A 15,703-nucleotide genomic window follows, 5' to 3' on the forward strand; every position below is an offset into this window, starting at 1 on the left:
AAAGAAACGAATATTCTTTTCAAAGGCATTTGGAAACTGAATAACTCAGTTTCTGCCGTAAAGCTACTTTATAAGTTCTTGGATATCCCATAGAAATACATATTAATACAACTAGCATGTTTTTTTGATAGAGAACCTTAGTGCTAAAGTAACATTCCCTCATCGTCCAGGTTACTGCTTCCAAACTACAGAGCCTGCGCATGAGGTTCACCTCAAAATCATTCAGGCAACAGGGATAATTCGGTGTTTGGCGCTGGTGGGATCACAATGCCATTGTTTAGCACATAATATTTTGGAACCAGCGACCTTTACAACTTGGCCATTATGACTTCACACTCCAGTACTCTATTGGATTCCAATGAACTGAGAAAGCAGCCCCTGGACCTTAAATATACTCAGTCAAGACTTAAAACCACTCAGTAAAGTTGACCCATTATTTCTGTGTCGTAAACTAATTAAACTCAGAGTCCAATGAAGAAAAGATTTTCATGATACAATTTTTCTTATATTCTCATTTAATAGATTTTTGTTTAGTATGTAGCCTCTTAGCATCACAGCTTGAATTACAAGAAACAAGAATACAACTATTTCATAGTGAAACATAGGTGTATTTCAGGTCGAAACCTAATTTTGACTCCACCAGGCCAGGTCTCTTCACAGAAAAGACACTTTGCTTTCAAGAAACAAAAAAACAAAAAAATAAGAAAAATGCACAAGCTATTTCGCGGGGAAGACATCACTCTGAGCCCACTTATATAGTACATGATTTTAAATGGACACATAGATCTGTCTGGGACACAGGAATTAAATATACCCTAGACAAAGTTTAACCCTGACATATCAAAACAACCCTAACAATTATCAAATTATAGGACCAAAACAAGGCAGCATTTAATTAATTGATTAAATTACCCACCAAACAACCTACATGCACACATGTCTATACATGTTTATTGTAAGAGTACCCACTATGAAGAAAGATATTTTTTTTTCTATTCCTTTTTTTCACAATGGAAACTCATTTGGAAGAGCTCCGATACAACAAGATATACATTCATATGAAGGTGATTTCGCCGGTCAAGCTCTCTTTTTTTTGGGGGGGGGGTATTCTTTAACACCTGATATACTAACATGGTAATATTCATGGTCCCAATTTTCTCATTATAACGAGTTTCCACTGTTAAGGGCATTGAAAATCATTGCCGGTCAAACCTCAACAATTTACACTAATGAACCTCCATTCATGATTTTATTGTCTTGTTGGGAGCGCTCTTTGTGTGATTTTCTTATGACAGACTGCATTAACCATGTCACATACATGTATGAAGAAGGCCATAACCACCAAATTATAGGAAAGTCATAAAGATTAAGATATTACCACAACACCATTCTTATCAATAATTTGTACAATAGCACACCATCAAAAATATCATTATATATTCATAGCTTTCCTTTATACACTGTCACAGTGTACGTATGTAACACTCAATACAGCTCAATGTTATGCATTGCATGGCTTTATAATCTGATAAATAACCTGATAAGTTACAGAAGTCCTGAGTATTCACTCGAGCATATCCGCTGCACTTTGCATACGTCCAACAAGAAAGTGAGAGAGATAACAGAGAGCTATATAGGGGAACATGATTCCCTCATCACAACTGTGAAAAGAAGACAGCTACAGTGGTTTGAGCATGTACCTAGATGGAAGAGTAGCTTGGCAAACACCATCTTGCAAGGAGGAACTGATGGAAGTAGAAGGAGGTGCAGACTAACTAGGACATGGACTGATAACATCGAGCAGTGGACGGGCATGTCATTTGAGCAGCTAACTTGAACAGGTGAAGACAGAAGGTTATAGAGAACCAGTGTCTCAATACAATTTCATTGCTGCCCCAACGGCTTCCAAGCTACGGGACATTGATAAATAGATAGATGCCACCATCAGACTGTGGGACGTCTCCCTGCAAGTACAATCGCCTGCACCTCAGTTGCCAGCTTTAAGACTGAGGTGCATTATACACAGTTGCGCTAGGATTGCGCTTGTTCTTTTTAACCGCACATAGATTAGATCTTCCACAGCACTGTACATGTAACTGCACAAGTTTAAGAGTACAAAGATACACTGACAACACGGTGGCCTGTACTTCTACAGAAGAAGAAGAATTATATTCTACAGAATATCATTTTCATGTCATTAGTCAAACAAAGAGGCACCTTTAAAATACAAAACTTTTCTCTGAGACTGATTATCTAATTTTGAGAAATCTCTCCTCCTACACATGACATGGTCATATGTCATTTGATTTTGGTATTACATGTTTTGTGTACAATGTAACATTGATCTGTAAACATTAATGTACGAGCAGTTCCCTTGTAAGTTATAAACATTATAAACTCCTGAGCTAAAGGCTACATACATTAGAAATTTGATTCAATATTTTTTCTCTCTGCACATACATGTATCAATGCTGATATTCCTTCTTCTGAGAAAACTATACTCTTTGGATGCTCGCGTTACATTTTTATTGCATTTTATGTACATGTAATGATGACAGGTGTCGCAAGAAAAACGCAATCGGGTTACAGGAAAGATTATCTGGGCAATTCTGTGAATAATGCATATATTATGCTATTAAAGCCTGCCCTGCATCTCTTCAACCAATGCAATATACAATCAACCAGAACATGATTGACAATATCAAATTCTTAACCAGTGTATAAAGCCAAAAACTGCATTCTTTACTGACTTCAAGAAGTACGGGAAAACATCCTAATCTTTGTTCCCCCATCACAAGGGTAAAAATAGACTAGGAAAAGTTGATTTCTAAAAACAAGGGTTTATTCGCATAGGTTGTGGTGAACCACTGCGGGGCATTCACAACTGTGCTTAACAATTTTTGTATCTTAATACACAGATAAGTGAGTACCCATAAGACCAATCTTGCATGCAGATACTTTTTTGATCCCCACTTGCCATTCCTTTAGTACAAACACCAACAATTAAAAAAAAACGCTGCGGTAAACCAGTTTATGTGAATGAGCCTTAACGCATTCAAGTCTGACAGTACATCACCAAATTTCTCAGGGATACATTGTGACTCCTCTGTACCATTTCTTCATTTTTTCATCACAAACAATAACAAACAATATGACATCAAAATAAAAACTGTATTCCTTGCCTTTTTATGTGACAAGAAAGAAATATAAATCCTATTTATCTTGACAAAATAATAAGTGATGATTTTTAGAGTGTAGATTTGAATTCTTCATTGAACGACCGTCCGATGATGAGTCTCCTGACTTCGCTGGTCCCTGCTCCAATCTCGTAGAGCTTGGCATCTCGGAGCAGCCGACCGGTAGGATAGTCATTGATGTATCCATTACCCCCTGACAAAACAGAAAGTGGAAAATTAAGAAAAATATTTGTTGACATTAAATGAACATGTGTCTGATACAAATTTAGTTTTGGGAGTTATAAGATGACATGATGCCTCTCCAGTTCATAATGATAATAATAATAATAAATTAAAACAAATAATTTGTACGTCACCAGTTCAAGGTTAGGATGGCATTAAAATCTGTCTTGAAGTACAGTAAAGACCAATGCATGTTGTACATTAAGACTAAGATCCGGTTTTGTAAGACTAAGAGTTTCCAATAATATCTGATATGAACAATCGAACATGTAAATTTCTGAATGTTGAGTGCTGAATAGTAATATGAATCTTTGGGAATTGTAAGATTCCGTTAGGAGGCAAAGTCGAATTGGCTTCAAATCAGAGTGACATCAGACCAGTCCTGTGATCTCCTACATCGGTTTGTGAATGACTTAAACCATTTTTCTTCAATGAATAAATAATGTGGTTATCAATGCAGGACTTTGTATTTTCTTACTATCCCCATCTCTAAAGATGTAGCAAACGCCCTTTAAAAAAAATGAAGATGCGACGTACCTAAACACTGAATGGCATCTAAGCAGACCTGTGTTGCAGTCTCGGCGGCTACAAGAATCACCCCTGCGCAATCCCTGGCGCTCACATGACCCCGATCCGCAGCACGAGCAACGTTGTAGACGTACGACCTGATTGAATTTAACCTCGTGAACATATCAGCCATCTTCCCTTGCATTAACTGAAAATAGAAGAGCATATCTTTGTATAATTATCTACAAATAGATCTTTAGATCTTACAGAAAGCTTCATGTTTAGTAAGAAAATACAGTCCACATATTGGTTTATCATACATGTAAGTAAGAAATCTATTTAAATATACTCAAAGCAAACAAAATCATTCCAGAGACATCTCCCCCCCCCCCCCCCCCCCCTCTTCTGTCTCTCTCTTTTCTCTCTCTCCCCTTCTCTACTCTTCCGTTCTGTTCTCTTCTCTTCTGTTCTCATTCTCTTTCTTTCTTTCTCTATCCCTTTCTCTCCCTCTCCCCTTCCCCTCCCCCTCCCTTTTGTCCGAGATTCCCTACTGATCGCTACATTCAGGCAACTTTCCATCGAAAATTTACGGAAAGTGTCCCAGATTTGTTGTGATATCTTAACGAGTCTTTACTCGAGAAAAGAATAAGGTGAGAATTCTTTGTAGATCTGTTTGTTTGCTTTAATATTTGAAGCAGAGCTGTTACTATACTGGTTCATGGGGACGTTATATCCTGAAATGACGTCCCCTTGAGCCTAAAGAAACAGCAATGCCTCTCAAAGCAGTCAATATATCAATACTACATACCACTCCCAGTTCTTTCACTCCTCTCTCTTCCAACAATTTCTGCAGACTGTCCATCCAAAGTATCCTCCTTCTTCCCCTACTCCTTCCCACAATTTTCCCTACATGTTCTTACCTGAAACTCTCCGATAGGTCGACCAAACTGCTTTCTTTGATGAAGATATGGGAATGCTACATCACAAGCTGCTTGCATTAAACTGTGACCAAAAAAACACAAAGTTACCAGATCAAATTAGATACCAGGATTTCAGGAAGATATTGGTGTATCAAATGTATATATATATATATATATATATGCGACAAGCTCACTTTGATATAAGATGTGGGGTTGGAATTTTAACAAAACATAAAGCCTTCTTTTGGATTGTATGAAAAATATTTATCAAATAGCACTAACATGATTATTTGTCCTTTAGAATATTGTCCAACATAAGTGCTAGAAGATTTATGAAATATTGTGTGTAAACTACTTCATGTTGCTTGCTTTAAATCAACTGTCTGGATACACAACCTGTCCAGACACACAACCTCTGGGTATAAGAATGAACAAATTAAGCTATTTTATATTTTTCAATACACATCTTGAATATTGCATTTAATTAATAATTCATTCAAGTTATTTCCCTTTTCTACAGGTTTGCTGTTCCACTTCTTTGTATTCTATTATTTTTTTTTACCCCTGATGATTATAATAAATTGCAATGTAGCAAGGCACCTTGGTACCAATGAATTTTTTATCGCAAAGTTTCACTGTCCTAAAGTCCTGGAGGGGGGGGGTGTTTCACAAAGATCCTAAGTTGAACTTTTCTCTATTAAAGTTGGACTTAAAAATCATGGAAAGCCATTACCATCTTTGAAAATATTTTGTAAAAGTTAGTTTAAAAGGCATAAATGTTGATTTAAATCATTCATATTTTCTATTATCAAGGACATTTCTTGTTCTTGATGTGGAATTTATGAAAAGTCTAAAATACTTGAATATTTGCATATGAATGTATTTTATTTTAATGCTACTAATGGCTTTTCTATAATATTAAAGTCCAACTTAGAGATAAGTACAACTTAGGATCTTTGTGAAACACCCCCCTGCACAGTTACGTGAGTGCTTGGGACTGAAGGCAGACTCTTACCCGATCGGTCCAGCGGCCAGAACCAGCCTCTCCAGATCCAGACCACTCATCAAGACATAGACTCCTTTGTTCAGGGACCCCATCACATTCTCAACTGCTCAAAATAAAGACAAGTTTGGTCAGCATTCACATACATTGTGTGAGTCAAAAAAAGTTTACACTCACAAAATTGTCATTTATTTTAAAAGTCAGCTATGAACGAATGGTTATCGTACATGTGTTATATCAAAAATCGTTTGGTATCATTTTTGTGTGGTATGTGTTCACGCTTGGATGAAGAGGGGGCATTGTTTGCGAGAGTGCAAAAATGCAAAAATGCCACCCACAAATGATACCAAATGATTTGGGATAAAATACTCTTTCATAAGATGTATACGGTAATAATGTACTGTTCATAGATGATTTTTAGAATAACTAGCAATTTTCTAGGTGTAAACTTTTTTTTGACTCACACTATATACATTGCTAAACAGATATGTACTTGTACATGGAGTGTAATGCTACATGATTTAAATGATGCAAACTCATGCATTATTACAATGTGCCACTACCAAATGTTCATGAAAACTTACACATGAAGAAGTTTGCACTTAAAAGAAAAAGTCAGCTGAAAAGATCTTTTTTAAACAAGCATTTTTTCTTCCTTTTTTTCTCAAAAATATTTAAAAGGCAAAACTACAATTCAGGTGTCACGTATTAATGCCTATGATAATTTGTTATTAAGACCAGTTCACTTGTAAAAGTATAATTTTACCTGGAACTTAACAATCTTCAAACACCAATTCTCATGAGTAAGGCGTTAGGCCCTCTCCACAGCCTTGTCAGAAAATTTGGAATCTTAATTTCATCCGCAAATTGAAAACCTCTGAAGGCTACTTTATCTATTCAATTTTTTCTTCTTTTCCCCGGAACTTTACTATCTCTTAAGACCAGGAACCTGCTTCACAAAGCCTTTTTTCAATGACAAATGACAAAAATCAGTGACAAATCTGCTGATAACCAATCGGAAGCAAGGATTTCACTAGTTTATAACAAAAACTGTCATGTGTCACTCATGACAAGTTTTGTGAAATGGGGCCCAGCTCATATGTGAAAGACAACATTGAAACTATCACTTACCCGGAACTTTACAATCTTCAAAGACCAGTTCACATGTGTTAGACCCTCTCATACCCAGCTTGTCAAGCTTCTGTGCGGTGCTGAATCCATCCATGCCCTAATGAAGATATTAAAACAAAAGATTTAAGGTTCAAGACATTTTATTTAACCTCAACCATAAAAACATACAAACAGTAGTAATAAATACAAGAAAAGAAATACCAAGTAGATACATATGTACAGGTTTACGATCAAAATGTACCATGATAAGGATTTCTTGTGGTCAAAGGTATCATTATTACTTTACAATAGAGGTGTTACAAGTTATTGTAGAAAGTGAAACACTGTAGATAGAAACAAAGACGAGGGAAAGGAGATGGAAGGGTGAAAAATAGAAAACATTGAAAGATCAAATCTAATGAAGGACAAAAAACAGAGGACTTTAAGTACACAGTACACAGATGAGAAAAAAGGAGAAGAATTGGAAGAACATAGAGACTACTACTACTACTACTACTACTAAGGCTGCGACGGGTACCGGTAGTCAAATGCTCGAGTACCCGCACGGTTGACAACTACTCGGGTACGATTTCTCTACTACTACTACCACCATCACTACTACTACTACTACTACTACTACTACTACTACAGTCAAACCTGCTTTAGTGACCACTTGTCTACAAAGACCACTACTGCTACCACTACTAATCATACTAATAGATAAACAGGTCAATAAATAAATACAAATCTAGTTTAATACCTTTTCGATGAGGAACGTTGTGATGCCATGGCTTGGTTCTACACCAAGGTCTGTTTTGGCGTAGACTACCAGTACATCTGCATCAGGCCCATTGGTAATCCAGAATTTGCTGCCATTCAATAAATAGTAGTCACCTACATGTACCATGGACACAACAATTTGAAAGGTGTTAACATACATGGAAAGCTAATTGACCGGGCATTGTTCTACTTGCGCGTATACATGTAATGCAACGATGCAATGGTTGCAAGTGAATTTATGCACATTGAGAAATAAAGTAATTGTTTTCGCTTCTCTCTCTCCCCCGATCTATCTCTCTTTTTTTTTCTCAAGCGCCGGCGATACTGCCATTTATTTTGTTCATTCATTTCTTTCATTCCCTTGGCTCACTTTTTGTCATAAAAGCCGGTAACATTAACAACTTTAACAGAGTTTTTTTTCTTCCTGCGGACGAAAAAGAGGGGTGCGGTTAATACACGAGGGCGGTTTATACAACGTTAATTACGGTACACTTTGCCTGGCATTTGTTGTAAAGATATCTCTTTCTGAAAGGGGGGATGGGGTATATAAAACAAAAATTTAGTGCTTATTTTTTATGTCACAATTAAAACTATAGCTCCTCTGTGATCTCGAGACTGCACTAGGCCCCTCGACATCCCCTTGGGGCACAGAACAGTTTCAATATCCCCTTGGGCAATAGTTTTCACCATGTCCTTCAAAGCAGTCAATATTTGTATACCGGTACTAGCTTTGGCAATTTTGCCATTCGTGATGTGATGCATGACAAAATGTGTTTCCCAAATAGTTTATAAACAAAATGTTATTTTCAATTTGTTCAACAATCTACTCTTTTTAATTCTACAAGCACTTGCAGAAGTTTAAAATGATTTACCTTTTCGTTCTGCCTTGAGCTTCATGGAAACAACATCAGATCCACTTCCAGATTCACTCATTGCTAGGGCTCCAATGTACTCTCCACTGATAAGCTACATCATGAGACAAATATTCAAAACATGAATTTGATGATTACATGACATCTCAGAGCTGCCAACCTTGTGCGACCAAAAAAGGAATCATGATGGCAAAAAAAAGGAATTTCAAGCCAAAAAAAGGAATTCATAAAAACGAAACTTACAACGACGCGCGACACACTTTCAATGCAGAAACGTTCATTCATCATGCTGTTTTTTCCATACAAGGAGGAATTTTTTTGGTGGTTATTTTGGTATTATCGGCATTTCATTCTTTTTCTTTTCAAGTATGTTTTAAATTTAGTTTTCTATTGAATTTGTGATCAAATCACCATTTAAGGGCAGTTGTTTGACGTGCGGTATGTAAAAAAAAAAAAAAAATTAAAAAAAATAAATAAATAAAAATTTTAAAAAAATTAAAAAACATATTTTATGAAGAAAAAACGTAATGCCGTAATTTGGAGGGAAAAACGGAGTAATTCCGGCAAAAACGGAATGGTTAGCAGCTCTGACTCCTTTAAAGATACTACAGTATGTCCCTTTTGCAGCCAACATCAAAATCTGTAGAACTTTGCAGAAATTATGAATATTTCATTTCATGTATGTCCTATCTGTGAAATTTAAACGTTAGCAGTGTCCTAATATTCAAATTATGCAACGAATCCTGTTTACTTGCTAGACTTCACTGCCAGACACTATTGAGTGACTGACTGGCTTTTTTCATCTTTGATATTAAATAACATACATATTAAAATGAGCTGTAAAGGGTACATGAGCATTTGTTTAATGGCCAAAATTAAACTGATTGATTCTTATCGCAGCATAAAACGTAAAACCATTCGGTACAATGGTCTGAAAAATCAGACTGTTACTTACTGGCTCTATAGCTAAGTCTTTAAATTTTCATTTGTATAACATATCTAGGGTCAGAAGGATGCTAACTGATGAGGCATGCCATCATGATATTCGCTCTCTTGTTTTAAGCCGTCTTGATAATGCCAATCCCCTCCTGATTAATATAAATGTTTCGGATATCGATAGACTTCAACGAATCCAGAATCGTGCAGCCCGTATTATTTCAAATGCAAGAAAATATGATCATGTGTCTCCCTTGTTAAAACAACTACACTGGTAACCTGTTCATAAGAGAATATTGTATCAAGTTTCACTATTTGTTTATAAATCCATGTATAACCTTATCCCATCCTATATTTCTAGTCTGTTTTGTCCCATCCAGCAATCAAGATATCCATTACGTTCAAGGTCAGACCCCCTTTTTCTGCAAATCCCCCGCATCAATTCGAAGAAGGGTCAACAAAATATAATTTTTTCTGGTCCCACTAATCGGAATAGTCTCCGTTTAAGCATTTGTTCCTGCACCTCTGTCGTATCATTTAAGAGAAATTCAAAAACTCATTTGTTTTCTTTGTAATTGTTATTTTTTAGAGTGCAATGCACTTGGAGGGTATATACACTATGAACATGACTGACAAAGAAAGCGGACAAAATATACAGTTCATCAGGTAGACAAAGGAACATCCCTTCACTGCTATTATGTAAAAAGGTGAATATGCATGTGACACCTGTTCTACACATTTGTACATAATAGCAGTGAAGGGATGTTCCTTTGTCTACCTGAGGAACTGTATATTTTGTCCGCTTTCTTTGTCAGTCATATTCATAGTGATAACTATTGTTTTTATTTTAAAATGTATAGCGCCTTGAGCATGTTCATGTAAAGGCGCTATATAAATACCAATATGTATGTATGTATGTATAGCTCTGAAGTCGATTCGACAACTAATAGTCGTTATTTTCCCACTTAAAGACATTTTCAAGCCCCCCTTTTTTTTAGGGAAGTTCTAAATTAGTATTGTCTTTCAAATGCCGTTGAAATTTAACCTTTTCATTTTTTTGGCCTGCAAATGGGACATAGTACCTTTAAAGCCCCACTGCACTTCTTATAGCTACTTGCGCCCTCTACATAGCAAACAATGCCTAATCGGTGACCATTGGTCCCCCATGGTCCCCCATGGTCCCCGTTTTCTTAATTGAGAGCTGATTTCATGAGATAAACATCTGTCAATGACCTTGCAGGCGAGCTTTAATACGTTAAAATTCACACATCATTATCAGGATTGTGAGTAGAACTTTTTTTCTTTGTAAACTCACCTTGGGCAGATATTTTGCCTTCTGGTCCTCGTTCCCATTCCTTACAAGCTGATTGACACAGAGGTTGGAATGGGCTCCGTAACTGAGAGCTATTCCCCCGGACGCTCTCGATAATTCCTCCATGATGATCACATGATCAGTGTAACTTCCTCCCATTCCTCCATACTTCTCTGGAAAAACAAAAACAATCAAACATACGGTAGATTAAAAAACATGATTATTTGAATCCCTGCCATGGCATTACCATCCTTTGGCATTGATTTTTGGGGCCTCACTTCACCCAGGTGAGGTAAGTGGATACACTATAAAGAAGAACTCGGCTACAGCTGGGATAATAATAGAAATCACTATGTAAATGCATAAAGCAATTATAAATATGTCAAACCGAGTATCCAATTGTTATCAATGGATCCAAAATACGATATGAAAATTATTAGAATCCCTGCAATGACACTACTGTCCTTTCGCAAGAGCTGCAAGACAGTAACCTACATTTGCCACATACATTTGCCACACTCGACCCGGGGGAGTTTCCTTGGAAGAGCAAAACTAATCCCTATATACATGTAGCATAGCAATGTATTTGCAGGTTGAATGAGAAAAGCTATGACACAAGGGTGTGAAGAAGTGAATCTGCCTTGACTGAGTTTGAAGCTCAATCGACAAACGTATTCAGATTGTCTAAAAGAGTGTATATATATACAACATGTATAACATACCTGGTGCAGTGATTCCAAGGAAACCCATACTGCCCATCTTCTTAAAGAATTCCTAAGGAAAACAAACAAATTTAAAGAAGCAAAAATGAAGGAAAACAAGTCAACCATTTGCAAAGAGACCTGATTGTAAGACTTTGTTGTAGACCATATATTTGCACTGTCACAAAAAGAATTTTTAAAAGAATTAAAATACAAAATTATTAAAATTTAAAAAACAGATTTCTGACAAATAAAAAGAAGGACAAATATATTTAGATAAAGAAAGAGACAGTAACAATAATCATTTATAAGCTTCCATGTTAAATTAAAATTCATTATTTTTCAAACCAATAATTTTTTTATTTTGTTGTGTTTTATATCATGAAATAACAAAATGTTGTCACTATCAGAATCAAAGCATGTGAGTGAGCTACGTGAATGAAAAGTTTGAAAATAATAATCAGCAGTATGAAACTATTAATTCCATATTATAGTCTACTGTACATATTATGTTTACTTGATGATATCAATCTGCTTTTACACTAATTACATTTATAAGGTGCCATACATGAAATTATTCGTAAGGGTTGGCAGGTATGGTATTAAAAATTCATCAAATTACTTGTAATACTTGTAAAAAATAAATTTAAATTAAAAAAAAAAAAAAAAAAAAAAAATCAAATTTTTACTTCTTTTTTTTTTTCTTTTTTTTTTTGGGGGGGGGGGGGGGGTCAAATTTTCCCTCGGGTCGCGCCACACGTTTTTAATTTCTTGGCGAGAGGTCTGGTGCCATATCCGTTTGAAATCAATGCCCATGAGCAAAGGATGAAAATCTCAAGAAAGTACAATGTGTGTAGGATAATAGAACATTATAACAAAAATCATAAAGAGGTACCGGTACGATTATAGAACAAATCAAAGAGATAGATCATAGAAGAGTTTTTATGATGTACTGTACATAACAAAGCTTTCCTTAACTTACCCTCAAGTTATCAAATGTATTTTTGGCATCGATTTCGGCTGCATAGGGTGCCAACTCCTGTTGGGCAAATTTGAATACAGTTTCTCGGAGCTACGTTGAAAAGGAAATTAAATGAAGAACGTTCAATAGATGTGAAAGCTTTGAACAGTAGGGGCGCTGGTCCAAGAATGAGGATCGTCCTCATAAACAAGGATATCCTCATAAACGAGGACAAAATGCGTCCTCAAAAATAAGGGTTGTCTGCATTTTTGAGGACGTTTTTTTTCATTGGCGCTCTGGGGGTTTCATGTTACAGAACGGCCTGCTGGCGATGCCAAAAATGGATTCCCCGGGGGAAAATAACCCTAGTTCACCGTCTACTTTTATGGGTTGTCCGTCTTCCCAAGGATTTATTGCTTATAATGTGAAAGTCTCTGTACAATGTCAATGTAAAATGCATCAAGAAAATCATTGCAGAATCCGTTTTTTTGCATGGCCAATGCACCGATCAAAAATATGAAACGTCTGCAAAAATGCAGACGGTCCTTATTTTTGAGGACGCATCGGTCCGTGTTTACGAAGACGATCCTTATTCTCGGACCAGCGCCCCTAGGGCCCTACTGTTGAATAAAAATTCTAATTCTATTCTACGTTCGAATCTAAATACCATCTTCTTACGCTCTCTTTATTTGATTTCATCTCTCTACATTTTTTCCTTTGAAAATCCTCTTCCTCTCCTTTATCTCTATTTGAATTAACTCCAGGGAGCTCCAGGGATAATAGAGATTATCTGATGACGACAATGCTGATGAATTGATGATGATCATGATGATGATAAAGATGATGATGACGACAATAAATTGAAAAATAATAATAATTAATAGGGTCTAGATCTAATAATTAATAATAGATTGTAGTCTAGTACTAGAACAACTAGTATTATAATTAATGATAATATCAGAACTGCCACTGATGTTTAGATCTTAATTAAAACCGATCTAACTTTGAATAGATCTAGTCTAGATTTAGAAAAAGCAAGCCACTTTCGCAGTTTCGGAATTCAGTACACAAATGTCTACCTATGGGACTACATATTAGAGATGTATTTCATAATTCTAACCTGTTTTTGCTCCTCTGTGAGTCCTGATACAACATCATCAACTGGTACATAATTTCCTTGGTTCCTAGATGGTTGTTTTAGTCCTTTAAGTGCTGAAACACCGCAAATCCTAGGGAAAATCCCCGAAAAGCAATGACGTAGCCGTCCAACCGTGCAAGGAGAAAGAGCCATGTTTCGCAATATGTAGCATCTATGCATCGCGTATGACAATTTTTCAGTAGAATTCGGACCCCAACCCTGGATAGCTCGAGACAATTTTCTTGTCAAATTTCGTTTTATAATAGTGTCATATACATATAGTTCTAAGATTATTTTCATAATTTCTTCCTGGAGAATGCTTATCATCTTTGAATGAATGCCATCCTTCCCTGGAGCAGTGTTTTTTTAATTCTAGTAAAGCACTACTAACCCGTTTTTTTATTTTTTTTAAAAATTTTATTCTTTATTTGGACAAGTCATCGCCCTCCGCCTGACGGATGGAGGGTTTTTAGGCCGTTTTTTGGTTTTTTCATATAGTTCTAAGATTATTTTGATAATTTCTTCCGGGAGATTGCTTATCTTGGAATGAATGCCATCCTTCCCTGGAGCAGTGTTTTTTAATTCTAGTAGAGCACTACTAATTAAGCTCACTAAGGCAGAAATCTTCATTTCATACTGACATTAGATTTTCCTCGTGCATGCATTTGGACATTTGCCAGGCGCGTAAGGGGGGGGGGGGGCGGTGGGGGCAGTCACCCCCTAAAACGCCGGCCCCCAATAAAAGAGAGAAAGAAAAATGGAAGAGGACGAATCGTCTTCTTTCTCTAATAATTTGATGAAACGTCAAAGCTTCCGCGCTTCGCGCGGGAGGGGGGGGGGGGGGAAACTGAATTCAGACAAGGACTTAGAGTCGAGAACGGTACAATGAATCGTCTTCTTTCTTTAATCATTTAATGAAACTTCAGAGCTTCCGCACTACGCGCGGGTTGGGGAATAGCTTGATTCAAACAAGGATTAAGAGTCGAGAACGGTACAACGAATCGTCTTCTTGCTCTAATAATTTAATGAAACGCCAAAGCTTCCGCGCTTCGCGCTTAAACGACTCAAATCCCTGAGTTTTATAGGGCTCAAGCTCCCTTGACCCCACGCCAATTAATAACCTGCGAGTGTCATGAATAAAGTATAAAAATATGCTCATCTATAACCGTAATTAAATGCCCATACCCAGGCGCGCCGGAAGCAGTTTGGGATGGGGGGGGGGGGGGATGGATGGGGCAAACATTTCAGGGGGCTCACCTTCCAGGGCAGTGACGTAATGAGCAAAAACGTTTGGAAGTGTGGGGGGGGGGGGAGATGTTAAAAGATGGGGGTTGTTGCTACCTTGTTTGGCGTTCAACAATAAGGGATAGAGCAACGTCGATCTGGCGCTGCTCAGTGGCTGCCGGGCTCACGATCAATTTGGCAAAAAGAATTTCCGTTTCGGTTTAATAAAATTAGGAGTGAACTATTAGGCTATTTATTATTATTATTATTATTATTATTATTATTATTATTATTATTATTATTATTATTATTATTATTATTATTATTATTATTATTATTATTATTATTATTATTATTATTATTATTATTATTATTATTATTATTATTATTATTATTATTATTATTATTATTATTATTATTATTATTATTATTATTATTATTATTATTATTATTATTATTATTATTATTATTATTATTATTATTATTATTATTATTATTATTATTATTATTGTGTTTAGAATTAAAAAAAATTAAATTCACTCATTAATGTTTCTGGTAATTTATGCAAATAAGGTCATAAAATTCACATTTCATAGGAAAAATAACATTTCCATAGGTTCTGTACACCAAGCCGCAGCCCGCAAAGGGTGATCCCTTTTGCGGTAGAATATTTCCAGGGGTAATTAAACATAAATGAAACTACCTACCCCGGGTTCGCATTTTTTTTACACAACTGTTTAGCCACTTCAGTCAAAATCTGTGCAAACGAATAGATACAGAGTCTAGCATACCCTTAGCAGTTTTGTGGGATTGCTGGAGC

At 36.2% G+C, this 15,703-nt stretch overlaps 1 protein-coding gene across 1 annotated transcript; it reads right to left on the bottom strand.

Annotated features, from left to right (window-relative positions):
• Positions 1–995: 995 nt before the first annotated feature.
• LOC589735 (isovaleryl-CoA dehydrogenase, mitochondrial) lies at positions 996–13,946 on the bottom strand. Its single transcript, XM_011668580.2, has 11 exons — positions 13,642–13,946; positions 12,543–12,632; positions 11,582–11,633; positions 10,863–11,032; positions 8,612–8,705; positions 7,720–7,853; positions 6,981–7,077; positions 5,862–5,955; positions 4,847–4,928; positions 3,957–4,134; positions 996–3,390 (listed from the first exon to the last, which is right to left on the bottom strand). The coding sequence occupies exons 1-11, from the start codon at positions 13,837–13,839 to the stop codon at positions 3,248–3,250; spliced, it is 1,332 nt and encodes a 443-aa protein (XP_011666882.2). The 5' UTR covers positions 13,840–13,946; the 3' UTR covers positions 996–3,247.
• Positions 13,947–15,703: the final 1,757 nt, after the last annotated feature.

The sequence above is a fragment of the Strongylocentrotus purpuratus genome, unplaced genomic scaffold (assembly GCF_000002235.5).
Source record: "Strongylocentrotus purpuratus isolate Spur 01 unplaced genomic scaffold, Spur_5.0 spur5_scaffold_10, whole genome shotgun sequence".
Classification (NCBI taxonomy): Eukaryota; Metazoa; Echinodermata; class Echinoidea; order Camarodonta; family Strongylocentrotidae; genus Strongylocentrotus; species Strongylocentrotus purpuratus.

Excerpts from the sequence above, each read along its gene's own strand:
- LOC589735 (XM_011668580.2), bottom strand. The coding sequence starts at position 13,839 with ATGCATAGATGCTACATATTGCGAAACATGGCTCTTTCTCCTTGCACG. Across the intron at positions 5,956-6,980 it reads TGAAGATTGTAAAGTTCCGG|TTGAGAATGTGATGGGGTCC; the intron begins GTAAGTGATAGT and ends TATTTTGAGCAG. Across the intron at positions 4,929-5,861 it reads CTGGCCGCTGGACCGATCGG|TTTAATGCAAGCAGCTTGTG; the intron begins GTAAGAGTCTGC and ends TTTTGGTCACAG.